Source organism: Harpia harpyja, chromosome 25 (assembly GCF_026419915.1).
Source record: "Harpia harpyja isolate bHarHar1 chromosome 25, bHarHar1 primary haplotype, whole genome shotgun sequence".
Classification (NCBI taxonomy): domain Eukaryota; kingdom Metazoa; phylum Chordata; class Aves; order Accipitriformes; family Accipitridae; genus Harpia; species Harpia harpyja.
This window is the reverse complement of record NC_068964.1, coordinates 417,782-443,500: the sequence shown is the minus strand read 5'-3', so window position 1 is coordinate 443,500 and position 25,719 is coordinate 417,782. Positions and strand designations below refer to the sequence as shown.

At 57.6% G+C, this 25,719-nt stretch overlaps 4 protein-coding genes across 5 annotated transcripts in view; 2 read left to right on the top strand and 2 right to left on the bottom strand.

Annotated features, from left to right (window-relative positions):
* Window positions 1-1,863: 1,863 nt before the first annotated feature.
* LOC128135903 (E3 ubiquitin-protein ligase TRIM7-like) lies at window positions 1,864-4,993 on the top strand. The gene is made up of 7 exons (XM_052775012.1): window positions 1,864-2,325; window positions 2,788-2,883; window positions 2,967-3,197; window positions 3,311-3,333; window positions 3,743-3,858; window positions 4,031-4,090; window positions 4,385-4,993. Exons 1-7 carry the CDS (start codon window positions 1,909-1,911, stop codon window positions 4,897-4,899), a joined length of 1,458 nt encoding a protein of 485 aa, XP_052630972.1. The 5' UTR covers window positions 1,864-1,908; the 3' UTR covers window positions 4,900-4,993.
* Window positions 4,994-8,000: 3,007 nt separating this feature from the next.
* Window positions 8,001-16,178, top strand: LOC128135905 (zinc finger protein 420-like). Its single transcript, XM_052775014.1, is given in 6 exon segments — window positions 8,001-8,334; window positions 8,809-8,935; window positions 9,431-9,544; window positions 9,860-10,625; window positions 10,627-10,701; window positions 14,284-16,178. Coding segments are annotated over 6 exon segments (2,808 nt in total). The 5' UTR covers window positions 8,001-8,034; the 3' UTR covers window positions 15,710-16,178.
* Window positions 16,179-18,154: 1,976 nt separating this feature from the next.
* LOC128135868 (zinc finger protein OZF-like) lies at window positions 18,155-20,328 on the bottom strand. Of its 2 annotated transcripts, none has more exons than XM_052774968.1 (2): window positions 19,922-20,328; window positions 18,155-19,816 (listed from the first exon to the last, which is right to left on the bottom strand). In XM_052774968.1, the coding sequence occupies exons 1-2, from the start codon at window positions 19,986-19,988 to the stop codon at window positions 18,333-18,335; spliced, it is 1,551 nt and encodes a 516-aa protein (XP_052630928.1). In that variant the 5' UTR covers window positions 19,989-20,328; the 3' UTR covers window positions 18,155-18,332. The 2 variants fall into 2 exon arrangements, with proteins under 2 accessions (XP_052630928.1, XP_052630929.1); XM_052774969.1 differs by having other exon boundaries at window positions 18,155-19,813.
* Window positions 20,329-22,193: 1,865 nt separating this feature from the next.
* LOC128135826 (uncharacterized) overlaps window positions 22,194-25,719 on the bottom strand; it is a 161,132-nt gene continuing 157,606 nt past the window's right edge. The window contains 2 exon segments of the mRNA XM_052774898.1: window positions 22,194-24,004; window positions 25,080-25,087. Coding sequence (XP_052630858.1) covers window positions 22,964-24,004; window positions 25,080-25,087 — 1,049 coding nt within the window. The 3' untranslated portion in view covers window positions 22,194-22,963.

Here is a 25,719-nt window from a genome sequence, read left to right as displayed (position 1 = left end):
TCCAGCTGGTTCAACGTGGAGGCCCTCCTGGCCCTCTTGGATGATGCCTGCAGCCCGTATGATCTCTCCTTGCAGGCATCTTGCCCCACTTACCCTCCTAAAAATGGGGGACAGTTGAGGTGGATCCCACTGGGGAGGAATGCTGTCATCTCCCACCCGTGAGCAATGGCCAGAGCATCTCGAGGTCTCAGCCCTGTGGTTTTGGGTTTTAATTCCTGTGGTTTAGTGGGCCAGAAACCTTCATTATCGCCTTGCAACCCATGTTTGTGGTGGCACTGGTGTGGGGTAGGCAGGAGGAGAGCCAAGCAAGGGGAAGAGGGAGAAGAGGGACAGACCGTTTGTGTCTGAGGGCTTCAAGACGGTAATATTTTAGCTAAGAAAGCACGCTTGCTGTAGCAGCTCAAAATACCATTCCTTCTGTGAGCAGACAGAAATGGTGGGGGGAAATATATAATAATATAGAATATAATAACTTTTAAAAATCCTCTGTTCTAAGTAACTATCAGTGTGGGAAACACCATAGAGGAGAAACTGCCCTTCCTCCATGCTGGAAATCACTGCCAGCAACTTTGAAGCACAAGTTTATAAAGCTGGTTTTGCTATAATTAAAAACTGCAACCAGGAAGGTCTTCCTGTGCTACTTGTAACCCATGAAAAAGGCTGGACACAAGATGAAAAAGCTGCCCAGCTCTGTATTTAAAGCCATTGGATGACTACTGTGCTTATTTTTTGCCCTGGTGATGGCCAAGGCAGGGGGTGAGCCCCTGGGAGGTGGCCGTGCTTGGATGGTCCCCGTGTTGCATGGTGGCGGATGCCCCATCTTCTCTGGTAGCCAAAGGTATTTTATCTTATAGCTGAAAACGATGATCCAAGCTTTATCTTGGATTGAAAAATCTGATTTTAGGACACTGAGCCACAGAGAGATGTAAATGAGCCTGTCCCTGGCAGAGAGACACCAGGCAGCACATTCCTCTCCGTGTTTCCTTAAATAGGGCTGATATTTTCCCTCTATCCTCCATGTGATCCGACTCCGAGCTCGAACAGCCCTGGGGTGGCTGGAGAGAAGCCCTGTGGACTAAATCACACACACACACACAAAAAAAAAATATATCTGCAAAGACCATGTGCTGCTGCTTAACGGGTAAGTGTCTGTTTTGGGACGGTCAGGGATGTCCCGGCAAAGGGAACCGGCAGCATCCCGGCCACCCTGGCACTGCCAAGATGTTTTTCCAAGTGTAAAGATGCAGGGCTGTTAAATTTGGGGTTGCTGTGGTCTGTCTGTGCAGTGCAAGCTGTCGGGGGGGGGGGTGTTGCTGAGCCTGCTTCGGGCATGCTTTCAGGTTCTGCGTCTGCTGCATCGATCGATTAAAATTGGTTCCAAATAAAAGGAAAGCAGCAAGGAAACATAAAAGTTGCTTTTCCAGCATGGTTTTCTGAGCACATGTGTGCTGTTGGGGGGTTTCTGCGTTGGCAAGTGCACCCTAAGGCTTCGGTCTGTGCTTTGAAGGGTGGGAAGCAGATGTGGGGGGGACACCAGGTCATGTACCAGCAAAGGAGCAGGTTAGAGCCTGAGCTTTGGGGGTGAAATGCCAGTTCCCGCCAGGTGGGAAGGTTGGCTCCTTCTCCTTTGGCCATCCCCGGAGTGGAGACACCAACCTGAGATGTTGATGCCCGTGGTGCAGACTTGTATGTCGGCGAGACAAACCTCAACGCCCAAGAGATGGACGTTAAAGTCCAAGGTTTGGAGGAAGGCAATTCATTCCTTCCTAAAATTAACATCTAAAGGAGGTTAGAGCTTCCTTCCGCTGTTCCTCCTTCCTCCTTCTATATATGAACATGTGCTATATGTTTACTCTGCTGCAGACAGCAAGGCGAACAGCAACAAGAGAGGCTGGAGAAGCTGCTGCCATGGCGTCCGGTTCATCTAGAGCAAGGGAAGGGGGAGAAAGAAGCACCCACCGCACCGTCCCGCAGCATCGGCCAGATCCTGACCGCCTGGGCTGTGACCCCACTGGCTGCGGAGGTGGCACGGCCCGATCCTGGCCGGAGCGAGGAAGGCTTGGCGATGCTGAGGCAGTCGGCCACCGAAGCCGGTTCAGGAAAGGAAATTTCCAGCTGAAACAGCATTTGGAGCATTTAGCAGAGAAGCTGAAGCTCTTGGACCTGGAAGGGGGCAGGGAGGAGAAGGAGCATCTCTGCTCGTGGCACAAGAGGACCATCGCCTTCAGGGGTGATGCAAAAGCATCTGGCTCCAGCCGTGATGGACCAAGGGCTCGTGGAAGTCCCACTGCAGCCAATGTAGAGGAATCTGCCCAGGAGGACAGGGTCAGGTCCATGACCGAGCTTGGGTTATTCCTTTTATGAAATTTTTTCTGACCGCCTCAAGGGATACTGGGGTTTCTTCGAGCTTCTCGGGATTACAGGCTTCAAGCCAGCTTTGAAGTTCTCTGTAGTTGGGGTTTTTTCACCATGAAAATACATAAATGGAAATAAGTGGGGAGAGCTAGGAAAAATAAAAACAACACACAACTCTCTTTGGCTAAAAATATGAAAACATTAATTTTCAGACTAAACCCTTTGCCCCAAATCAGTCAACAGCTATTTTCCAATTAATTTAATGTGAGAATGAAACTGTCTCCTCTGTTGTCCTCCTGTGTCTTCTCCATCCTTGTGCCCATGCTGTGATTTTTTTTTTTTCCCCAGATCAGGGGGAAGTGTTCCCCAGCATCCCATCCCTTCCCTACTCCCCCCTCTCGATGCCCTCCCAAACCATTTTTCTTCTTCCAGGAGCAAATACACAGTGACCTGGAGAAGCTCAAGAAACAACGGGAAGAGATTTTGGAATTGAAAATAAGTGGAGAGAGGCGATGTCAGGACTATTTGGTAAGTAGTTGTTGCCATCACCCAGAAAAAGTAGAGGTATTGGACCAGCGTGGTCCATGCTGTTGTCTTTCCATGTCCTGCAGACACAGACAGAGGTCGAGAGGCAGAAGATTGTGTCCGAATTTCGGCAGCTGCGCCGGTTTCTGAAGGACCAGGAGCTTGTCCTCCTGGCTCGGCTGGGAGAGCTGGACAGAGAGATGATGAGGAGGCAGGAGGAAGAGGAGACCAAGACAACAGGGGAGATTTCACTCCTCGATGTCCTGATCTGCGAGATGCAAAAGCAGCTTGAGCAACCTGCGAGCAGGTTCCTGCAGGTCAGATGCTCTAACGGGCAAGACAGAAGAGGGTCTGGCATCACCTTGGCTGGAGTCTTCCCCCAGTTTGGGGATGGGAGACTGAGGCTTTTTTCTCTCTCTTTCTATTCCAGGATGCCCGGAGCACTGTGGACAGGTACGTGCTCTTCCACCACCCGTGCCTCAATGGTGGGGAAGGCTCACAGGCAGCATCCCTGTGGTTTCTGGAACAGAGATGGAAATTTTGGCAGTTCAGGCAGGGCTTGAAGTGAGGCTTGGAGAGGTGTGGAGACGAGAAGGTGCCCGTGAACCCCAGTCCGGGGATGCCATGAGAGGAAGCACCCGAAGACTGGAGGTCTTCTTGGCCATCAGGGCAATGGGGACCCAACCGTCCTCCAGTACAGAGCTGGTTGGCACCTCCGAGCCTGAGACAGAGGGACATTTGGGGGACAGCCAGCTCATCCGCCGTCCCCAAATTGCCTGAGGTGCAGGGGGAGGAGGGACGGTCCCAGCATCTCATGCCGTCACAACGAGTCCCATATCTAAGGGGAAAGGTTTGCATCCAGGGGGAAGATGGGCAGTGCCCAGAGGATGACAGAGACCTTCTCGGACCTGGAGCGGAGGCTTCATGTCATTTCTCAACAAAACTGTGTCCTCAGAGAGATGCTGGGGAGATTTCAAGGTACTGTGGAGCGTGACTGTGTTGATGGGGGGTTATCCCCCAATTATGGGAGGGGGCAGCTCTGCCTGCTGCTGTTTTTCCTGTTTTCCCAGGAAAAACACGATGGGGTCAAGAGCAAGCAGAATTGCCAACCAGAGAGCATGATGTCCAACCTTTGTTCTTCATCCCCTAGATGTTTTGCTATCTGAACTGGAGAAAGAGCAAGGACCATCTCTAGGAGGAGATGGAAAAGGTGAGGCTCTTTGGAGGAGCAGCTGCAAATTCATTTTTAGCTGAAATAGTGTTTAAAATAGCTGGGAAAGGATGAGTTGAGCTCGCTTTGGCGTTCCTGAAGATACAAAGGAGCTCTGCCCAGTCCTCCAGCATGAGGCAAGGCTTTCCCAAGCAGGAACACGTGGAGATGTTTCTGCTCCCAAGCCCAAGACATAGGCAGATGTGTGATGCTGGGGCTTGTCCCAGCCGGAGCAGGACTTTTTTGGGGGGTGATGTCCTCCTCCAACGCCACTTTCTTCTCCATCCCTCGCAGCATTCGTGACTTTGGACCCTGACACAGCCAACGCCTGGCTCGTCCTGTCCCGGGACCGGCGGGCGGTGAGATGGACGGATGCAGGGCAGGATCTGCCCACCACCCCGCAGCGATTTGATGCCTCCTGCTGCGTTCTGGGCTGCCAGGGCTTCACCGTGGGGAGACACTGCTGGGAGGTGGAGGTGGCCGGAGGCAGGACCTGGGCGCTGGGGGTGGCCCGACGCTCCGTGCCCAGGAAGGGCTGGCTTGAGTTTCAACAAGAGAAGGGGATCTGGGCGATGGGGCGATGTGGGAATCAGTACCGCGTCTTCACTTCCCCCATCACCACCTTCCCCGCCACTGGGGAAACTGGGAGGGTGCGGGTGGCTCTAGACTATGGAGGGGGGCAAGTGACATTTTACCTCGCCGAGCGTGAGGCCCCCATCTTTACGTTCCGCAAAGCTTCATTTGGTGGGGAGAGCATCTTCCCTTTCTTCTGGGTGGGGAGAGGCTCCCACCTCCGCCTCTGCCCATGAGCTTTCCCTGCTCTCACCCAGTCCAGCTTTGGGATGTGTTTTCTGATCGTTGTGCACCTTTTTCCTTTTTTTTTTTTTTATGATGTTGCAAGAAAATATCTTCTAGCAGAATTTGCTCAAAAAGAAAAAAAAAGAAAAAACTGAATTTTCTTTCCTTGTTTAAAGTTGTCTGGCAGCTACCAGGGCTGTGGGAAGGGCCAAGCCCTGGGATGCAGCTCTGGGATGGCTCCAGGCAGGGAGTGGGATCATGTCCCCCTCTTTTCCCCAGGGAAAAGCTGGATTTTTCCTTCCTCCATCCTTCCTGGCGAGGATGTGCAAGAGAGCAAAGGGCCCTGGGGTAGAAATGCAGGGAGTTGTGCATGCCCCACCATCACCTCCTTCCTTAGAGCAAGCCACAGCACGGAGCAAGAAGAGGGGTGCAGGTATTTGCCCCCCCAACTGTGGGGACCCGTTGGGCTGCAGGTGGGTCCGGAGCAGCTACAGGGTGATGGGATATTTCTCGCAGCCCTCGGAGCCTTTTTCACCAGGGCGCAGCTGCCATCAGTGGCAGAGCCCAAGCTGGGGAACCTGCAAGAGGGAAGAGAAGGTCCCTCTCCTTCATGGCGGGGGAGAGAAAAAGCTCCTGGAGGCCCCCCAGGAGCAGGACCCAGACTGGCTTTTAGGAACATGGTGGCTTGGGGACAAACCCAAGGGATGCACTGGACTCACTGCTTGGTGTCCAGCACGGAGCCATCCAGGTGACCTTGTCCGGCACCACCATGAGCCCGATCCAGACTTGCGAAGGCGCTGGGCACGAGCCGTTGAGCAGCTCCGTCGGCTCAGAGCCTGGGCTGGCAACCGTGCCAAGGACGGGACCTAACGCTGTGTCTGGAGTTGGGAGGAGACCTCTTCCCAGGTCTGACCAGCTGGCTCTCTGCTTTGGCCGTAGCAGACCTGGCGCGTTGTCTGGAAATGTCAGGGATTCTTGAAAAAAAGATGCAGAGACGGTGCCTTGAGGTGCTGCAGCTCGGTGTTCCTCTGCCAAGCCATTTTTATGGGGGATCTGGGGTCATTTGGCACCGAGGTTCTCCGGTTCCGTGCCTGGTCCCGCAGCCCCTTCGGGACCTGTGATGCGTCTGGTATCTGAGCGTAGAAAGAAATTCCAAACCTGGGGCTATTTTAAATCGATATTTAGCAATATCTATTGTTGCTGCTGCTCTGGGGTTTGGTTTTGAACCAGAGCCAGGGGCTGCCGGGCGGGATGTTGCTGGGGCTGGGGTTGCCCCGGGTTGTCTATAGGACCACCCTGCTGCTCCAACCCGGGGGGGGGGGGGTGTAGGACCCCCCCCGCTCCTTCCAGACTCCCCCAGGGCTGGGTATGTGCTCCTCAAAACCCCTCGAGCTAGATACGGGCTCCCCCTGGTCCCCCTCCCCAGGTCTAGGTATGGCCCCAATGGCCCCCCCCATAGCTGGGTATGACCCCCCCCCCCAACACCCATACCCTGCTAGGGGTACAGCCCCTCGGACCCCCCCCCGCAACCCTTCTATTGGGTCCAGGCTCCCCCTGCGTGAGGATGGGACCTTGGGCACACGTCCTCCCCGGGGCTCTGAGGTCCCCAAGGTGAGAAGGAGAAGGAAGGAAGAAGGAGAGGGAGAAAGAGAAGGAGGGAGGAGGAGAAGGAGAAAGAAAGAGGAGGAGGAGAAAGAAGGAGAGGGAGAAGGAGGGAGAAGGAGAAGGAGAAAGAAGGAGAAAGAAGGAGAGGGAGAAGGAGAAAGAAGGAGAGGGAGAAGGAGAAAGAAGGAGAGGGAGAAGGAGAAAGAAGAAGAAGGAGGAGAAAGAAGGAGAGGGAGAAGGAGAAAGAAGGAGAGGGAGAAGGAAAAAGAAGGAGAAGGAGAAGGAGAAAGGAGAAAGAAGGAGAAGGAGAAAGAGAAAGGAGAGGGAGAAGGAGAAAGAAGGAGAAAGAAGGAGGAGAAAGAAGGAGAAAGAAGGAGAAGAAGGAGGAGAAAGAAGGAGAGGGAGAAGGAGAAAGAAGGAGAGGGAGAAGGAGAAAGAAGGAGAGGGAGAAGGAGAAAGAAGGAGAAGGAGAAAGAAGGAGAAGGAGAAAGAAGGAGAAGGAGAAAGAGAAAGGAGAGGGAGAAGGAGAAAGAAGGAGAAAGAAGGAGGAGAAGGGGGAGAAAGAAGGAGAAGAAGGAGGAGAAAGAAGGAGAGGGAGAAGGAGAAAGAAGGAGAAGGAGAAAGAAGGAGAAGGAGAAAGAGAAAGGAGAGGGAGAAGGAGAAAGAAGGAGAAGAAGGAGGAGAAAGAAGGAGAGGGAGAAGGAGAAAGAAGGAGAAGGAGAAAGAAGGAGAAAGAGAAGGAGAAGGAAGGAGGGGGAGAAAGAAGGAGAAGGAGGGGGAGAAAGAAGGAGAAGGAGAAAGAAGGAGAAAGAGAAGGAGAAGGAAGGAGGGGGAGAAAGAAGGAGAAGGAGAGGGAGAAGGAGAAGGAGCTTCGGAGCGCAGAAGGCATTTCCCGCCCCGGCGCTCTTTCAGACCGGCACTTCGCGGTGCCGCTCGGCGGGGTGGGCTGCCGCTGGCACCGGGGAGGGGGCGCCGGGCGCGGGAAGGGGCGGGGGCGGCGCAGGAAGGGGCCGGGGCTGCGGGAGCCGAGCGCGGCCGGGCGGGGGCTCGGGGCCGCTGCCGGGGATGCCGCAGGTACCGGGGGGGTGAGGGGAGGGTGCCCTGGGCTGGGTACGGGACCCCCCCCCCGCTGCCCCGACCCGGGGAGGGGTACGGGCCCTCCTTCTACCCCCCCCCCGTCCCCCCCTCCCCGGCTCCTCCTGCACCCCCCCGGGGCTGGGTGCGAGGTCCCCGACCCCCCCTCGGGCTCCCGGTCCCCCTCCCCAGGTCTGGGTATGGCCCCCAGGAGCCCCCCATAGCTGGGTTTGACCCCCCCCCCCAACACCCATACCCTGCTATGGGTACAGCCCCTCGGACCCCCCCCATAGCTGGGTTTGACACCCCCCCCCCCAACACCCATACCCTGCTATGGGTACAGCCCCTCGGACCCCCCCCCCGCACCCCTTCTGTTGGGTCCGGGCTCCCCCTGCGTGAGGATGGGACCCTGGGGACACGTCCTCCCCGGGGCTCTGAGGTCCCCAAGGTGAGGGGGCACGGCTGGGATGACCCCGCACTTGAACCCCCCCCCCCCAGCCCACCTTGTCCCCTTCTCTCCCCGTTCCCCCCACAAGCTCCCGGCTGTTGTAGGGCTGCAGGGACACTGCTGGGCTCCTCCGAGATGTCCCAAAACCACAACGAAGCTCTTGAGTTTTACGAACGAACATCCTTCTTTTTCCTTTCTTTTTCTCCTTTTTTTGTTTCCTAGGACTGAGGCGCTACTGCGTTTTACTCCAGAACAGACAAATATCCTGAAACACCAAAAAAACCAACCCCAAGAGATGGACACAGTGGAACTGGCTCAGGTGGATGATTCCTCAGGGTCTGGTTGGGGGTTTGCTCATTCCTTCAGCGACAATGGTCGTACACAAGAAAATCAGCCCTTTTCGGGGAAAAGAAACACTTATTTACGGGTGCAAAACCTCACTTAATGCTCTGCCCCAGCACAGGCTGCCGGGCAAGACACAGCCCTGAGAAAAGCCACCTTCACCCCCTCCCATCCAGGCGGGCACAGGGAGGCTGATGGTTTCCCTTTGGTATTTGTCCACGGGTCCTGCTCAGGGGTTTATTTTCAGGTCCATGAATTTTGGTCTTTTCCTGGGAGGTCCTTGTTTTTCTTCCCCGATGCCCCACGCTCTCCTCGGTTGCTTGGGACGGGCTTGAGCATCTCTGCTTCTTCATCCCAGGACCTCTGGGGTCTTTTTTTGTTCTTCTCCCTCTTGTACCGTGAGGCCGTGGCTCCGGCCCCGGGTACTGAAGGTCTCTCGCTGCTGCCGCAGGAGCCTGTGACCTTCGAGGAGGTGGCCGTGTATTTCACCACGGAGCAATGGGCTCTGCTGGACCCGGTGCAGAGGACTCTCTACGTGGACGTCATGCTGGAGAACTACGAGACTGTGATGTCTCTGGGTAAGGAGTCCTGTCCCTTCGGTGCTGGAGCCGAGAGCTCCTGAAGCTTTGGCTCGTGGCCCTTTCTGTTGCAGATGCTCTCAATTTTCGGATGGTTTGAGCTCTGCAGCGCTCAGGAGTGAGACAGACCATCTCCTTGGTGCTCCTCCTGGGAGACAGACCGAGGAGGAACACTGAGGAAAAGCCCTTTTTTCTTCTCTTCTGTCTCATTTTCCAGTGGATGGAAATATCTGTCTTCCCCGCAGGGATCTTCTCCCTTTTCCTGGACTAGCTCCATCCCAGTGATTGGTTTTGGGCCGATGTTTGATGTTTGCCCTCTGCGGGGCTTGGGTGGAGGACACACGTTCACCCAGGCACCTGGTGGTCTGGATGACCGTACCACCATCCTTCCCACCCTGTGTCCCCCAGGAAGTTCAAATTTCTTTAACTTTGCAAATACTCTACAATTCGCAAGTCCCTCATGCCGTTATCTCCTGATTTCACCCTCCGGAACAGGTCTTCCCACAGCCAAGCTAGACTTGCTCACCCAGATGCAAGAGCGAGGAGAGCGCTGGAGCCCTGATCTTCAAGAAACGGAGAAAAAAGAAGCCCTGAGCAGCAGACTCGCAGGTGAGGATGGGGTGCCTGTGCTCCTGAGCACCTACATCAGCGCACGCTACTATATCCTATCAAACCCACACCAGGATTCTAGCCAAAGCGTGACGGGTCCTACGAGGAGATACAGCTCCAGTGATGTTGGCTGGAAATAAGAATAAATTTCCTCTCCGTTGATTTCCCCTTCTTCCATCCCTGGGGAAGCAGGGTGCTGCACCCCCAGCCAATTTTCCTGCCTGGTTAATTAGCTTTTTCTGCCCCTTCCCCTTGATGTTATTTCTACCTGGCCTGAGAAATAACCCGTCTGGCTTCTCTCTGTGTCACAACCAGGGTTAAGATGGAAAATAGACAGCGGGACGGTTTGCAGAAGAGGCAACGCTGACCTCGGAGGAACCCCAGCCCGGGAGGGCCCTGCAGAAAGGCAGCGCGCCTGCACCGAGCCTGGACAAGAGGGCAGCCGGAGCAGGCACTTAATTACACCCCCGAGAGACGACGCGGGAGAGAAACCGTTCAAGTGCCTCGAGTGCGGGAGAAGCTTCACGCGGAGCTCGGACCTCATTGTCCACCAGCGAACCCACACGGGAGAAAAACCCTACCAGTGCCCCGAGTGCGGGAGATGCTTCAACAGGAGCTCCAGCCTCGTGACGCACCGGCGGATGCACACCGGCGAGAAAACGTACAAGTGCCCCGAGTGCGGGAAAAGCTTCACGCGGAGCTCGACGTTGACCACCCACCAGAGAACCCACACGGGAGAAAAACCCTACCCGTGCCACGAGTGCGGGAAGCACTTCAGCAAAAGGTCGAACCTCATGAAACACCAGCGGCAACACACCGGAGAGAGACCGTATCGATGCCCCGACTGCGGGAAAAGCTTCATACAGAGCTCGGATCTCATAGTCCACCAACGAACCCATACGGGAGAAAAGCCCTACCGGTGCTTGGAGTGTGGGAAGCGCTTCGGCGTGCGATCCAAGCTGATTCAACACCAGCGCGTGCACACGGGGGAGAAGCCGTACACGTGTGGCAAGTGCGGGAAGAGCTTTGGGCAGAGCTCGCACCTTTCTGTGCACCAGAAAACTCACAGAGGAGAGAAACCGGTGCTCCAGGTGTGGAAGGTCATTCAGTGTGAGATTCTGCCTTGTTAAAGATCAGGAGCTGCGCGTGGGATGTGGGTGTATAGAACATCTGAGAGCGCGTGCTTTGCCTTTAAATGTACGTTGAATGCACACCTTGTAGGTGTGTTTGCACCTACAAAAGCTGGGAAAAGTCATGCAGTGAAAATGAAACTCCCACCAAAAATGAGCTGGTCTGCGTGCAAGCGGGACTATTAAATATTTCAGAGGGTGGGTCAGGGAGGAAACGCTAATTGGTGCGTGGAGGGTGGTTGGGCTCGCCGAGGGCAGTGGGCTTTGTACAACCTGCATGGATCTTGTACTGAAATAGGCCGGTTTGTCCCTGGAACACCAGCTCTTCGGTGGTCCTCGTCATGTTCCTCATGACGTTCGGCCGGCTGGCGCGTCTCCTCCCGTGTCTGAACCCCTCCAAGCGATGCCGGTAGGGACCCAGCTTTTGGGTGAAGGAACCAAAAGCGGGGAAACAAAACAAGAAGCCACAACCCACAGCCCACGCGTGCCTTGGGGGCTGCCGAGGTGGAACAAGCCGTGTTTGGTGGTGTTTGGGTGCAGGAAGCCTCGGACAGGCAGCACCCTCGCCCTGGACCGAGGCGCAGGGTGATGCAGGGGCAAATGGCGCAGGCAGGCTCGTGCCTGCACTCCTTAGGGCGGGTTAGCTCTCGTTTCGTCAGAAACATCCTGGAAAGACCTTTGTGGAGCCGTCCAAACCAGGATAACGGGATGGCGGGGACCTCCCTAGCAGACGTAGCCCCAGCCTCTCCCCAGTCTGGGGAGGGAAAGAGGCGTCCCAGTAAGTCCAGATGCTGGGAGCTGCTTCGTGAGGGTTAAAGGAGAGGCACTTGCTATGGGTCAGGTGGGGGGATGGACGCGCTGTCCAAGGGCAAGAAGAAAGACCTTGGGGAACGTTTGGGTTTGCACCTGCTGGCTGTTATTTTCCTCTGTGTTCCCCGCTGAAAAACATTCCCAGAAAGCACAAAAGCAGCTGATTTCCTCCAGTAAAGATCCCTGCCTTTCTGCAGGTGTCTGTTGTTTCTTGCATCCCTGAACACCTCCAGATGTTTAACCCTACCATTCAGCAAGACGAAAGGATTTTCACGGCACTGGTGAGACCACGTCTGGGCGCTGGGTCCAGTTTGGGGCTCTGCGGTGCAGTGAACCCCGTGGATGCTCAGAGCGGGGCCGCAGCACTCCAGGCAGGATTACAGACGCCCCACGGTCCCATCCAGCCTAAATTATTCCCCGATTCTGTTCATAGTGACTTCGGGGTGACTTCTAATGCTTTTAAATCTCGCCGGCTCCCGGTGCCGGCGTGCCTCTGGCAGCCACCCACGCCAAGAAGCCGAGCCGAGGTGACCCCGGCGAGTCCCGAATTATACAGGACCGACCCACCGCCCCCGGTACGATGGACCCCAGAAGTTGGGCGACCACCAGCCCCGCGCAGGCGGTAACTTCTGTCCTCGCCCGAGGACCGGGTGGGAAGAAACAGCGAAGGGCACAAATCCGCCTTCTCCCCCCCCCCCCCCCCCCCGCGCTGAGCCCGGCTGCTGCTCAACCACCAAATCCCTTCCGGAGAATATTAACGAGAAGGAAAAAAAAAAATAAAAAAAAAATAATTCATTACAATAACAAGGCTCCGAATCCCATCCGGGGCTGGTGGTGGCCTTCTTCCCCGGCTGCCAATACCCCCCCCATCCCCACCTTCAGGTCGTGCCCCCCCCCTCCCCGGGTTTTCCCTCCGCGCATCCTCCGCGCCCGGAGCCGCGGCCGGGGCCGGTGCGCAGGAAGGGGCGGGAGCAGCGCGGGGGGGGGATGCGGGCAGGGGCGGGGGGGGCCGCTGCAGGTAGGAGAAGGCGAGGGGAAGGGGGGGGGGGCGACCGGGGGTAGGATGGGAAGAGCACCGGGGGTGGGACGGGGGGATGCGGAGGGACGGTCAGTGGCGGAGCGGGGGGGGGGGAATATGGGAGGAAGGCGGGAGTAGCACCGGGGGGTGGCGTGGGGGGATGCGGAGGGGCGGCCGGGGGGGCACCGGGACACTGGAGGGGCGGCCGGGGGCAGCGCTGGGGGACGGGGGGGTCGGTACTGGGGAGCAGTACTGGGGGACAGTGGGGGCAGTACTGGGGAGCAGCATTGGGGGGACGGGGGCGTCAGTATTGGGGGACAGTGGGGGCAGTACGGGGGGGTCAGTACTGGGGGGCAGTGGGGGCAGTACTGGGGAGCAGCATTGGGGGACGGGGGGGGTCAGTACTGGGGAGCAGTACTGGGGGACGGGGGGTCAGTATTGGGGGACAGTGGGGGCAGTACGGGGGGGTCAGTACTGGGGGGCAGTGGGGGCAGTACTGGGGAGCAGCATTGGGGGACGGGGGGGTCAGTACTGGGGAGCAGTACTGGGGGACGGGGGGTCAGTATTGGGGGACAGTGGGGGCAGTACGGGGGGTCAGTACTGGGGGGCAGCATTGGGGGACGGGGGGGTCAGTACTGGGGAGCAGTACTGGGTGATGGGGGGGTCAGTACCAGGGGTCAGTACTGGGGGACAGTGGGGGCAGTACTGGGGGGCAGTACTGGGGGACGGGGGGGGTCAGTATTGGGGGACAGTGGGGTCAGTACTGGGGAGCAGCACTGGGGGATAGGGGGGGTCAGTACTGGGGATCAGTACTGAGGGACGGGGAGGTCAGTACTGGGGGGCAGCACTGGGGAACAGTACTGGGGGACAGTGGGGTCAGTACTGGGGAGCAGCACTAGGGAATGGTGGGGTCAGTACCGGGGGGCAGCACTGGGGGATGGTGGGGTCAGTACTGGGGGACGGAGGGGTCAGTACTGGGGGACAGAGGGGTCAGTGCCGGGGGCAGTACTGGGGGACGGTGGGGTCAGTACTGGGGGCCAGTACCGAGGGACAATGGGGACAATACGAGGGGACAGTACTGGGGGACAGTGGGGTCAGTACCGGGGGCCACGGGGGGTCTGCCCGCCGTGCCTGGGTGCAAGGCTGAGGCTTGCTGGGTGCTTGCTGCCAGCGCAGCCCCTGCGGGTGACACCGCGGGGGGCTCGGGGGGGGTCTCTGCCTGTTTCAGCCCTTGGAGCAGGCGTTCCCTTTCCCGAAACCACCTTGGATGGAGCGAGCTGAAGAGCTGCCGGACCCCGATCCCCGGGGTGGGAAAGAAGGGGAGACCCCGGGAGACCCTCTTGCAGGTGAGGAGCTTATGCCGGTGGAAGGACCACCCGAGCCCCCTGCACCCACCCCTCCCTCCCTGCTTTCACCCTCCCTCAGGCGGTTGGGGTTGAGGGCGAAGAGGTTCTGCTCTCGCCTGTGCTTTTTTATTCACCATCCCCCACCGTGACGTGGTTTCCCTTCGAGAAATAAAGTCGTTGCTCTTGTTTGCGACCCGCAGCAGGATGTGCCGCCAGAAGAACGGAGGAAGAGCCAGACCTGACGCGAGAAAGGGCTGAGCGAGGGGGAGGGCATGGAGTCGCAGCGGCAAAACGGGAAGGAGACGTTTTGGAGAGCCCTGGGCGGGAGGCAGCCCCCGAGAGCGAAACGGGGCCAGGAGGGGAGAAACTCATCCGTCACGGAGGAAACCAAAAGGTCCTCAAAGAATCCAAAGCCCAGTACAGAGCTGCCGCCAGGGAGAAGAAGTACACGTGCAACGAGTGTGGAAGGAGCTTCGGACAGAGCTCCAACCTTATCGTGCATCGGCGGATCCATACCGGAGAGAAACCTTACAAATGCCACGAGTGCGGGAAGTGCTTCAGGCAGAGCTCGAACCTCATCGTCCACCAGAAGACTCACACGGGAGAAAAGCTCCACGAGTGCCCCAAGTGCCAGAAGCGCTTCCCGGACAGGTCGCTGCTCATCAGGCACAAGAGGGTCCACGTAGGAGAAAAACCTTTTAAATGCCAGCAGTGCGGGAAAAGCTTCATTCACCAGTCGAGGCTTCTTGTCCACGAGAAGGCGCACGTAGGAGAAGAACTCTGCCAGTGTCCCGAGTGCGGGAAACGCTTCAGGGAAAGAGCCAAGTTCCTCCAGCATCAGCGGCGGCACGTGGGAGAGCGTCGCTACAAGTGCTACGAGTGCGGGGAGGAGTTCGGGCAGAGCTCGGAGCTCAACCTCCACCAGAGGATCCACGTGGAGGAGAAGCTCTACCAGTGCTCGACGTGCGAGAAGTGCTTCAAGGACAGGTCCACCCTCATCAGGCACGAGACGGTGCACACGGGAGAGAAGCCCTACAAGTGCCACGAGTGCGGGAAGAGGTTCACCCGCAGCTCGGACATCATCGTCCACCAGCGGACGCACACGGGGGAGAAACCCTTCCAGTGCCCCGAGTGCGGGAAGAGCTTCAGCCACCGCTCAAATCTTTTCCGACACCAGAGGATGCACACGGGGGAGAAGCCGTATAAGTGCGAAGAGTGCGGGAAGCGATTCGGGCAAAGCTCGGAGCTTATCGTCCACCAGCGGACCCACACCGGGGAGAAGCCCTACCACTGCTCCGAGTGCGAGAAGTTCTTCAGGGGGAGGTCAACCCTCTTCAGGCACGAGAGGCTGCACACGGGCATCAAGCCGTACGAGTGCAGCGAGTGCGGGAAGAGCTTTGGGCAGAGCGGGGACCTCATCGCACATCAGCGTTTCCATACGGGCGAGAAGCCCTACCAGTGCTCCCAGTGCAGAAAGTTCTTCAGCAACAGGTCCAGCCTCGTGCGGCATCAGCGGCTGCACGCCGGCGAGAAGCCCTACAAGTGCCACGAGTGCGGGAAGAGCTTCGGGCAGAGCTCGGACCTCATCGCCCACCAGCGGACCCACACCGGGGAGAAGCCCTACCCCTGCCCGGTCTGTGGGAAGAGCTTCAGCCGGAGATCCAACCTCATCGTGCATCAGCGGGTGCACAGAGGGCTTTGCAAGTGCCAGAAATGTGGGAGAAGCTTCCAGCCCAACTCGCGTTTTGGCATGACGGTGGGGAAGGACTCGCTCCGGTGCTCCCAGTGTGCAGAGGGTTTCAAGGAGGGGTCAAATCCCGTCGAACACCAGAGATAACACCGGGGAGAAGCGGCCTTGTAAGTGCTCGGAGCAGAGAAGGGGTTTGGGGAAGAGTTGAGACATTGTTCGTGAAAGAGAAAAAAAATCAGCGCTTCTAGGTAAAAGTCTTCAGTTTTAAAGACTGCAAAAGTGGGGGAAAAAAAACCCACCCCATGCAAGTGATCTAAAGTAGGCCGATCAGTCAATAACTTTTTTTTTTTTTTTTTGCTAATTATTTCCTGTTATTACTGAGTTTGCTCAGAGGGCTTGATGTGTTGGTCCACGATCCACTCGCTCCCATCGCTCCCCAGTCAAACTGTCTGCTGTTTCAGGCTGTCCATCATCCCATCGTCTGTCTGTAAAGCCCTTCCTTAAATCCTTTGACATTTTCCAGGCTGGGTACCCATCAGCACCCCAAAGACACTGTAGAAATCTGTCTTCCCCTCCACATCCTTCCCTCCCCCCTTGTATGTATGCAACCTCAATTAAAAAAAAGGCCCTCTGTTCCCAAGGAATGTCATGTTTTCCTTGTATTTTTCTGCTATATATTAAATTTTCATTTGCTGCTGCGTGGCAGGGAGAAGTTACTGCTGTTAAAAAGCAAAGAGGGGAAAATTGCAAAGAGCTTCGTAAAGCTGTTGGTGACCAGGGGATGGGAGCTGCCTGTTTATAACCCAAGAGAAAACAGCGAGATCTTGGTGAAGCCAAGTGTCCAGGAACTGGCCTGGGGCCGGTCCTCTTCCCTTCCAGCTCTGCATCCTGGAGGAAAGCAAACATTGGGGAAATCACACTTTCCCAACAGGTTTTGGGGGAGTTGAGGGGGTTTTTTTTGAGGGAGAAGGGTGGGGTTCTCTTGCTCCTGAGCTAGGGTTGATCTTGGAAGCTGCTCAGGTTTGGTTAGCGGAGGCAAAACAAGCCTTGGTGCGGGAAACTCCAACTAAAGCCTGACCACGACTGGGGGAAACTGGTCTCTTTGTCCAGTTTCTGCCTTGGTTTCCAGAAAAGCCAGCATCTGCTTGGCTTTGCTGTGCTAGTCACAGGCTCACAGGGTGAAGGTGACCTGCAAGTCCCTTACCAGGCTTCCAGGACCTACCATGAGAGAAGGTCCACAGCCGTTGGGGTGCTCCAGGTACTTCACGAAGAGCTTGGCTCTTTGGCTTCGTCTTCCTCTTCCCTTTCCTCCTCTTTGTGTAGTCGCACCTCCCTCCCATTCCCTCATATCTCCCCTTTTCCTCCAAAGACTTACTGGTGGCCACCACAGCAAAGATCTGCAGGAACACCGTGGAAATGGTGGTTGTTTCCACCTTTTACTTTGACGTAGCCGTCCTATAACTTTCTGACCTTAAATCAGCACCAATCTCGGAGGTGTTTAGACCCCAGATGGTCCATTGGGCCAGTCAATATATCATTGACAGCCAAAATTGAGTATCTAAACCATAATTGTAGTACCACAGTGCTGCTTTAATGTAAAAAGATGGTGGGTGGTTTCCTCCACGCTGCTCTCCGCATGGTTGGTTGGAGTTGTGTTAATAATGTCCTGGCTGCGACTGGTGGTCGTGGTGGTGAGGGTCGTGTCACACAGAGTTTCTGAATGTACGTGAATGGATAGATGGTCCAGAAAACATTTATGTAGGATTTGGATAGAGAAGTGAGAATATCACTAGTGCTTCTTGGCCAAATTCAGGTTTGTGGCTACTTTTATTTGCCACTGTGGCTGCCCTAGACCTTAGAGGAGTCTCTGGCAAGCCCAGGCACCTTCCCGGTAGGGATCTCCCCATCTCCTGGGTACCGGCTGACGATGTGATGGGACCATCCCATCTAGCGATGGGTCACCTAGCCCAAAGCAAGAGGACGGGGCAGTCTAGCCGCAGCCCTCCTAGATGTAAAGAAGATACCGTTAACGGTGGGAGCACTGGCAGTGCCACAGCAACGGTGTCACTCCGAGGCCACTGATGTCCCCCGACTGTGTACAACGGGCAAAGGGACAGGCTGGAGCCCGCGGCCAAGGGGGTGTCACTGGACAATCTACACTTCTGTGTCAACTACAACCATCCCGCAGACCTTGGGCCACATCTGGAGGATGGAGATGGAGGCAGACATGGTGCAGGAGGATCGTCAGAGGAATTTAACATACCCTGATGTCCATTGCACCGTTTTACAGAGCACCACGGGATCTCAACCCACAGGAGGGGAATTATTTCTGCTGGATGCGTGGGTCATCCGGACAATGCATTCGACCCCAGTGCCCCGAGGACCGTGGTGAGATAAAGCCGGGACGGTCGCTGGCTGATGGTGACAAGAGCAGGGGCTCAGCTCAGAGGTGATGCAAGGATGGGGAAAGAAGGCAAAGGCGGTGCCTGGGGACCACGTTTCTGTGATGGAAAGGCCCATCAAGAAAGGGATGCACGGGAGCCACGCAGCAAATGCCAAGCCCATTCCATGTGCTCGCAAAAAGACACGTTGCTTAGTAAATAGGTTCATGTTTTACTCTAAAACATATATACAGGTATTTCCCTCCCCCTCCCGCCCCCACTGACTCCAATGTGGAACACAAAGATCCAGCACTTTCCATACACCAGTGGCTGTTTCTTCTGTGCTTTTTCTTCCAGAGCGAGGAAGGTCTTGAGCTTTTTCTCCATCCTGTCTCTTTTTCTTCCCCAGGAATTCAATGTTTTTTCTCCTCCGTGTCACTGCTGATGCTCAGCGGGGCTGAGCACGGGGCAGCGTTGTCCTCCATCAAGATGTCGTGACGGACTGAAAGAGCCGTGTTCTCCACGAAGCTTTTCCCACGCTGCCGGCGTTTGCGGAGCCCGTCCGCGCCGTGCACTCGCTGGTGCACCATAAGGTTGGATTTCCTACCGAACCTCTTCCCGCATGCCAGGCACAGGTAGGGCTTCTCCCCGGTGTGGGTTCGCTGATGGGCGATGAGGTCCGTGCTCTGCCCGAAGCTCTTCCCGCACTCGTGGCACTTGTAGGGCTTCTCTCCCGCGTGCTGTCGTTGATGCCTAATGAGGCTGGAGCTGTTGCTGAAGACCTTCCCGCACTCAGGGCACTTGTAGGGTTTTTCCCCTGTATGGAAACGCTGGTGGGCAACAAGGTCCCCGCTCAGCCCAAAGCTCTTCCCGCACTCGGGACACTGATAGGGTCTCTCCCCCGTGTGCAACCTCTCGTGCCTGATGAGCGTGGAACGACCCTTGAAGTATTTCCCGCACTCGGAGCAGTGGTAGGGCTTTTCGCCGCTGTGGGTCCTTAGGTGGACAACTAGATCTGCCCTGTGGCCAAAGTTTTTCCCGCACTCTTGGCACGGGAAAGGCTTCTCGCCCGTGTGCCTCCTCTGATGGGTGAAAAGGTTCGACCGATGGTTGAAGGTTTTCCCGCACTCGGAGCAAGCGAAGGGTTTCTCCCCAGTGTGGATTCTCTGATGGACCGTAAGGTCCGATTTGCGGGTGAATCTCTTCCCGCACTCGTGGCACTTGTAGGGCTTCTCGCCCGTGTGCAGCGTCTCGTGCCTGATGAGCGTTGACGGGTCTTTGAACCGTTTCTCGCACCTGGGGCACTTGTAGACTTTTTCCCTCGCGTGCAATTCCTGGTGCAGAGCGAGCTTCCCGCCCTGCCCGAGCCTTTTCCCACACTGGCAGCATCTAAACGCTCTGTCCCCCACCTGCATTTGCTGATGCTCGAGGAAATCCAGGTCGTTCCCAGAGTTTTTCTTGCACTCGCGGCACCTCAGGGGCTTTTTCTCGGTGTGCAGCCGCTGATGCTTCGCCAGGTTCGATCTGTCACTGAAGAACTTCTCGCACCCGCAGCATTTGTACGGCTTTTCTCCGGTGTGTGTCCTTCGGTGCACAATGAGGTTTGAGCTCTGCCTGAACCTTTTCCCACACTCAGTGCATATATATTTCTTTTCTCGGGCGACGGCTCTGTACGGGGCGGTGGGTTCCTTCAGGACTTTGCGGTTTTCTTCGTGATGCACAAAGGTGCTCGCGTCCTTCCCTGGGTATCCTTGCAGCCCGTGGGCATTTACACCCAATTTTCTCTGCTGAAAACTCCCAGAAAAATTTCCTTCTGAGTTCACGGACGATGAGCTGCTCATTTCGGGGCGTTCCTGCTGGAGACTCTTCTCATTCTCACTCTCCGTCCCATGTCCTGCTGGGTTAGAAGTAATAATATCACTTAATGACCAGAAACATGGCGTGGCAGAACGGGGAAAAGATAAAGCACCTCTTGGATGGGACCCTGGGGTGCAGCTCTCACCTCTGCGAGGGTCTCCCGGGGCCTCCGGCTCCTCCTTTGCTTGGGGTTCGCCTTCCCATCGCTCCATCCCCTCGCCTACTGCCCTTGGGGAAAAAAAACACTTCTCGGGGGGGGGGGGGGGGGAGAAAATAAAAGGCGTGATCAATCTTTCTCACGCGTGAGACGCTGCCGCGTTATAACTCTCCACGTCACTGTACCCACCGCAGAAATAGCATTTGGGACAATTAAGGGGTGCATTTATCACAGCAGCGGGAAATCCGGGAATAATTTGACTCGGAGGACACCTCCGGACCGTCCCCCCCCCATGCTCAAGGCAGAGCCGACACCTTCGCTTTGCTCAGAGCCGTGTCCAGGTGAGGGCTGAACATCTCCAGGGACAGAGAAACACCACCCCCCCCCCCCCAATAATCTGGGGGGGGCCTCACCACCCACACGATTATTTTATTTTCCTTTTTTTTTGTTCTCTTGGTGAAGCGTGGGGGCTCATCACCTCAGCAACACCCCCCCCACCCCCCCTCCCGGAGTGGCTGCAGACACTGATGCCCCCCCCGCTTCGCCCTCCCCATAAGCAGCTAGACACCCCCCCCCCCCCCAAAAAAAAAAATTAAAAACCACCCTGGAAAGGGTTTAATATTTTTTTTTTTTTTTTTTTGCGAGGGCAACTTTTCCCAACTCTGTGCCGGGATCCCCTCTCCCCCCTCCCCGGTACCTGCGGCCCCCCCCCGCCCGGCGCCGCTCCGTCCCCGTCCCCGTCCCCGTCCCGCTCCTCCCCGGACCGCGGCGGCGGCTCCGCGCTGCTCCCGCCCCTTCCTGTCCGCCCCCCCCCGCCTCCGCCCCCCCCGCCTCCGCCCCCCCCGCCTCCGCCCCCCCCGCCTCGCTCCGGCCCCGGCGCCCGGGTGTCCCCCCCCAATGCCTCAGTGTGGGTCCCCGGACGGCCGGGTGTCCCCCCCGAATGGCCGGGTCCCCCCCCGGACACCTGGATCTCCCCCCCCGGGACGCCTGGGTCCCCCCCGAATGCCTGGGTCCCCCCCCGGACGGCTGGGTGTCCCCCCCGGACGCCTGGGTGTCCCCCCCGAATGCCTGGGTCCCCCCCAAATGCCTGGGTCCCCCCCGAATGCCTGGGTGTCCCCCCCCCGGACGGCTGAGTCCCCCCCCCGAATGCCTGGGTGCCCCCCCCAAATGCCTGGGTCCCCCCCAAATGCCTGGGTCCCCCCCCAAATGCCTGCATCCCATCCCCCCCAAATGCCTGGGTTGCCCCCCAAGGACACCTGGGTCCCCCCCTCAAATGCCTGAGTCCTCTTCCAAAAATGCCTGGGTGTCCGTCCCCCCCCCAGACACCTCCGTCCCCCCCCAGACACCTGCATTCCCCCCCCCCCCAAGGACACCTGGGCCCCCCCTCAAATGACTGCGTGCCCCCCCCCGCACGCCTGGGTCCCCATCCCAGCTCACTGCAACCCCTCGCTTCTCCCAGCGTGGACCCCCGGGGTCATAGGGGGGGGCAGTTTTTTAGAGGGGTTGGTGACCCCCCCCCCCCCCATCACCACCCTTCACCCCCCTGCCACGCAGCTCGGGGACCACATGTGGCCTTAGTGGGACCTCGGCATCCCTCCTTGGTGACCCCCTTACCATCTGGGGGCGGGGGGGGTCCACCCCATCCCCTCGCTGTGACCCGCTGCTGGGTGGGGACATCGCTCAGGACCCCCCCCAAATCCTCCAAGCCCACCGTGGGACCACCAGCCTGGTTCCGCTGGAGGAGCGCCGGGCTCCATCTCGCCCCCAGATATTCCCCCCACCATGGGCTGCCCTCCCGGCTTGTGTCATCCCCCCCCCCAGCGTGGTCCTTCAATACCAGCAGGACTGGTGGTGCTGGAGGCGCTGGGGGTCCGGGGGAACCATCCTGCGCCCTGGGTATGGGGATGTAGGTGAGGGTCCCCTAATTTTGGGCGCAGGCAGGGAAGTTTCGGACCGTTCCCACCAGCCGCAGAGCGGCGTCACACCACCAGGCGTTGAATCTGGTTGCAGACGCTCCAGCATGGAGGACGTACTGGGACCAGTTTGGCCCCAGCGGGATGGTAAGAGAGGCAGAGCGAGGCGGGCACGGAGGATGCCCGAAATGGTGAGAGCGGAGACCCACGTCCCCAGACTGCCATGTCCTCCCAGTAAAGCCCAACAGCCCCAGTACGGAGCTCCCACCGGTGTTTCTCTTGGCGGCGGCACGTTCACCCCCAGCCACGGCGCGAGCAGCAGCGATGACCCAGAGCACGCCAGCGAGGGAAAGAAACGGGTGATTTATTGAACATTTGGTGTAAGTTACCTCCGACGGCTTCCTTTTGGGACACTGATCCTTTCACATCGTGCTCCTTTCACCGAAATCTCGCGGTTTTCCCTTCAGTCGGGTAGAGCGGATGCTTTCTCCGCTCCCCAACATCCACAGTGGAGATCTTTTGATTCTTCTCCACTGTGAAAAACAACTACACCTTCTGGAGGGAAAATGCTCATTCCTCTACTATTCCTCTAGCAATATAAAATTTCCATATATTTATATCAAATATGAAAATAAAAATCTCCTTAGGAACAACCAACTTTTTTTTAAGTCGAGGTTTAACGCATCGAGGCTGGAAGTGCGATGGACGCTTGGACAGGAGCAGAGCCCATGTCTCAGCTAACCTTAAAAAAACAGAACAGCGAGATGTTGAAAAAAAAGAGGGAATAGGGCGGTAGAAGGGCTCTCACCAGGGAGCAAAGGGTTTGGATGAAGCTGCTGGAGGAGCAAAGCGAAGACTATTAGACGATCTACGCGATAATGTGAGGAATTAGGAGGAATTAGCCTTTTTCACTGAGGAACCCATGCTCTAGTGTTTAACTCTTTTTCTGCCCCTGAGCAGTCTCCAATACCCCCCCCCCAAAAAAGGTTAAATCTCACACGGGAGGATGTCCCACGCTGCTCTCGTTTCTTCTCGTCTTGCATGATCTTGGTGCCAAGCCAAGCCGTTTCTTCCTCTTCCAGGCACTTGGGAGGTTTTTTTGTTTTTCTCCTCTGCGTCACGTCTGCCGGTCAAGGAGGCTTGATGCCTCCTCAAGGGGCTTTGCACACTCGGAGCACGGGGACGAGCCTTCTCCCATGCCCACGCTGCCGGGAGCATTGGCGCCGGAGTCTTCCTCCGAGTTCTTCCCGCATTTTGAGCGTTCTCCAGTTCTCCGTCCTCTGTGTCCCCTCTGATGGACGATGAGGCTGGATTTCCTGGTGAACCTCTTCCCGCACTCGGTGCAGGGGTAGGGCTTCTCCCCGGTGTGGGTCCGCTGGTGGGCGATGAGGTCCGAGCTCTGCCCGAAGCTCTTCCCGCACTCGTGGCACTTGTAGGGCTTCTCCCCCGAATGCCATTTCTGGTGTTTAACGAGGCTGGATTTATTGCAGAAGAACTTCCCGCACTCGGAGCAGTGGTAGGGCTTCTCTCCCGTGTGGAAGCGCTGGTGGGTGATAAGGTCCCCGCTCTGGCCAAAGCTCTTCCCGCACTCGCTGCACTCGTAGGGCTTCTCCCCCGTGTGCAACCTCTCGTGCCTGAAGAGTCCGTACCTCCCCCGGAAGGATTTTTCACACTGGGAGCACTGGTAGGGCTTCTCCTCGGTGTGCGTTCGCTGATGGATGGTGAGCTCCGATCTGCGGGCGAAGTTTTTCCCGCACTCGTGGCAGGTGAAGGGTTTCTCCCCGGTGTGTACGATCTGGTGGGTGAAGAGGTTGGACCGTTGGCTGAAGCTCTTCCCGCACTCGGGGCACTGGAAGGGTTTCTCCCCCGTGTGCGTCCGCTGGTGGACGATGATGTCCGAGCTGCGGGTGAACCTCTTCCCGCACTCGTGGCACTTGTAGGGCTTCTCTCCCGTGTGCACTCTCTCGTGCCTGATGAGGGTGGACCTGTCCTTGAAGAACTTCTCGCACGTCGAGCACTGGTAGGGCTTCTCCGCCATGTGGCTTTTCTGATGGGAACTGAGGTCTGAGCTCTTCCCAAACTCCCTTCCGCACTCCTGGCATTTGAAAGTCTTTCCTCCCCTGTGCAACCTCTGATGGCAAATGAGCTCTGACCTGTCCTGGAAGCATTTCTTGCAGTGGGAACATTCGTAGAGACTTTCTTCTGCAAAGAGTTGCTGATGCCCCTCGCCACGGGTGAATTCATCCTTCCGCTCCATCCCCGGGCATCCCTCCATCCCCCGGTTGCTCTCACAAGCTCTCCCACGGTTATTCCCTTCGGATTTTACCACCGTTTCACCCGCTTTGGCTCCATCGGGACACCCCCGCTCCACGCGGCATCCTTCATCCTCCCTCCGCGTCCCGTCTCCTGCAGGGTTAGATGGAGATTGAGTTATGGATTTGCCCTGGGACACATCGGCGACTGTTTCCAGGGACCGGCGAGGAGTCGTGGGATGGAGGCTGACCGCGGAGGGATGATTTCCAAAGGACCACCCCACCGGCACGATCCTCGCCCGTTGGCGGGGTGAAACGAAGGCGATGCCTGGCGGCTCCTCTCCCGCACCCCAATTTCTCACCTGCACGAATGCGCCCGAGGCCGCCCAGCTCCTCTCTCCCCGTGGGACCAGGCACCACCATCTCGCCCCCTTCTTCCATCCAGAGGCTGATTTGGGGCTGGAAAGCCCTGTTTTGGGGTGGGGGGGAGGTAGGCCGACACGCCGCCCTCAGCGGGAGCCGACGGTCTCCCCCCCGGGGGCTGGGGGATTTTTTTCCCACCACCTTCTCGATTGCGATGCGCTCTCCCCCCCCCAAATCTCGCAGCCCCTCGAGCGACTCTTTATCCTCTCCTTGGGGCGAGCGATGCTGCGGGTGGCCGGACCCCCGGTCCCGTGTCGTCGTCCCCCAGCTCTACCGAGGGTCCCCGGGATGCTCTGCCCGCAGCAAAGGAGGCCGCTCCGCGTTGCTGGCCGGGTTGCTGTGCGGAGGCACAGGAAAAAGCCAAGGGGGAGGCGGGGGGGACGACAGTTCCGGCTGTGCTGAGGCTGTTTGGGAGATGCCTGTGCTGATTTACCAGCTGCCTTCATCCCCGGCTGCTCTCCAGCCCTTGGCCGCAGATGGGAGAGGAGATGAGGACCAGCAAGATGCACCCCTGAAAAAAAAAAAAAAAAATAATAATAATGGCGGGGGGGGGAACACGGTGAAAGCTCATCCGCTGCCTTGCTGTGGCGTGGGTGGGTGTGCCGTGGGGGTGAAGGGAGAGGCTGGCAGTGGGGCTTTGGGATTTTTTTCACAAAATTTATTTTCTGGAAGTGATGGGGATTCCCTGTCCCAAACATCTGGAGGCTTGGCCCAAGGAACGACGGTAGCTGGTTCGATTCCTAGCCTGTGGGACGGCCTTACCTGCACCGATCGGGCTGGAAATGAGCGGATTTCTTTAACTCCTCTCCCGGGAGCGTGCTGTCAAAGCCTGGGCTGGACCAAAAGCATCGCTGCGTCCCTTTTGCTCGGGCTCCAAAAACTCAGGCGTGCTCCAAGGGGGGGGTCGGACGCCGGCCCTCCCCCCTGAGCGCCGCCCGGCTCCCTTCTACCCTTTGCTGCTCACACGCAGCTTTCGTAACCGGCCGATTTCCCACCCATGGCCTTCGCGGTGCCCGTCCCACCCAGCACCTCGCACCCTCATCCCGGTCCCTGCAGCACCCGGCCGGGGGCTGCCCGTGGGATCCGGAGCAGAGGTTTGCAGGGCTCTGCTGGGCAGGGAAATGCAGTGGGGGTGCTGGGAAATGCAGGGGGGTGCTGGGAAATGCAGTGGGGGTGCTGGGAAATGCAGTGGGGTGCA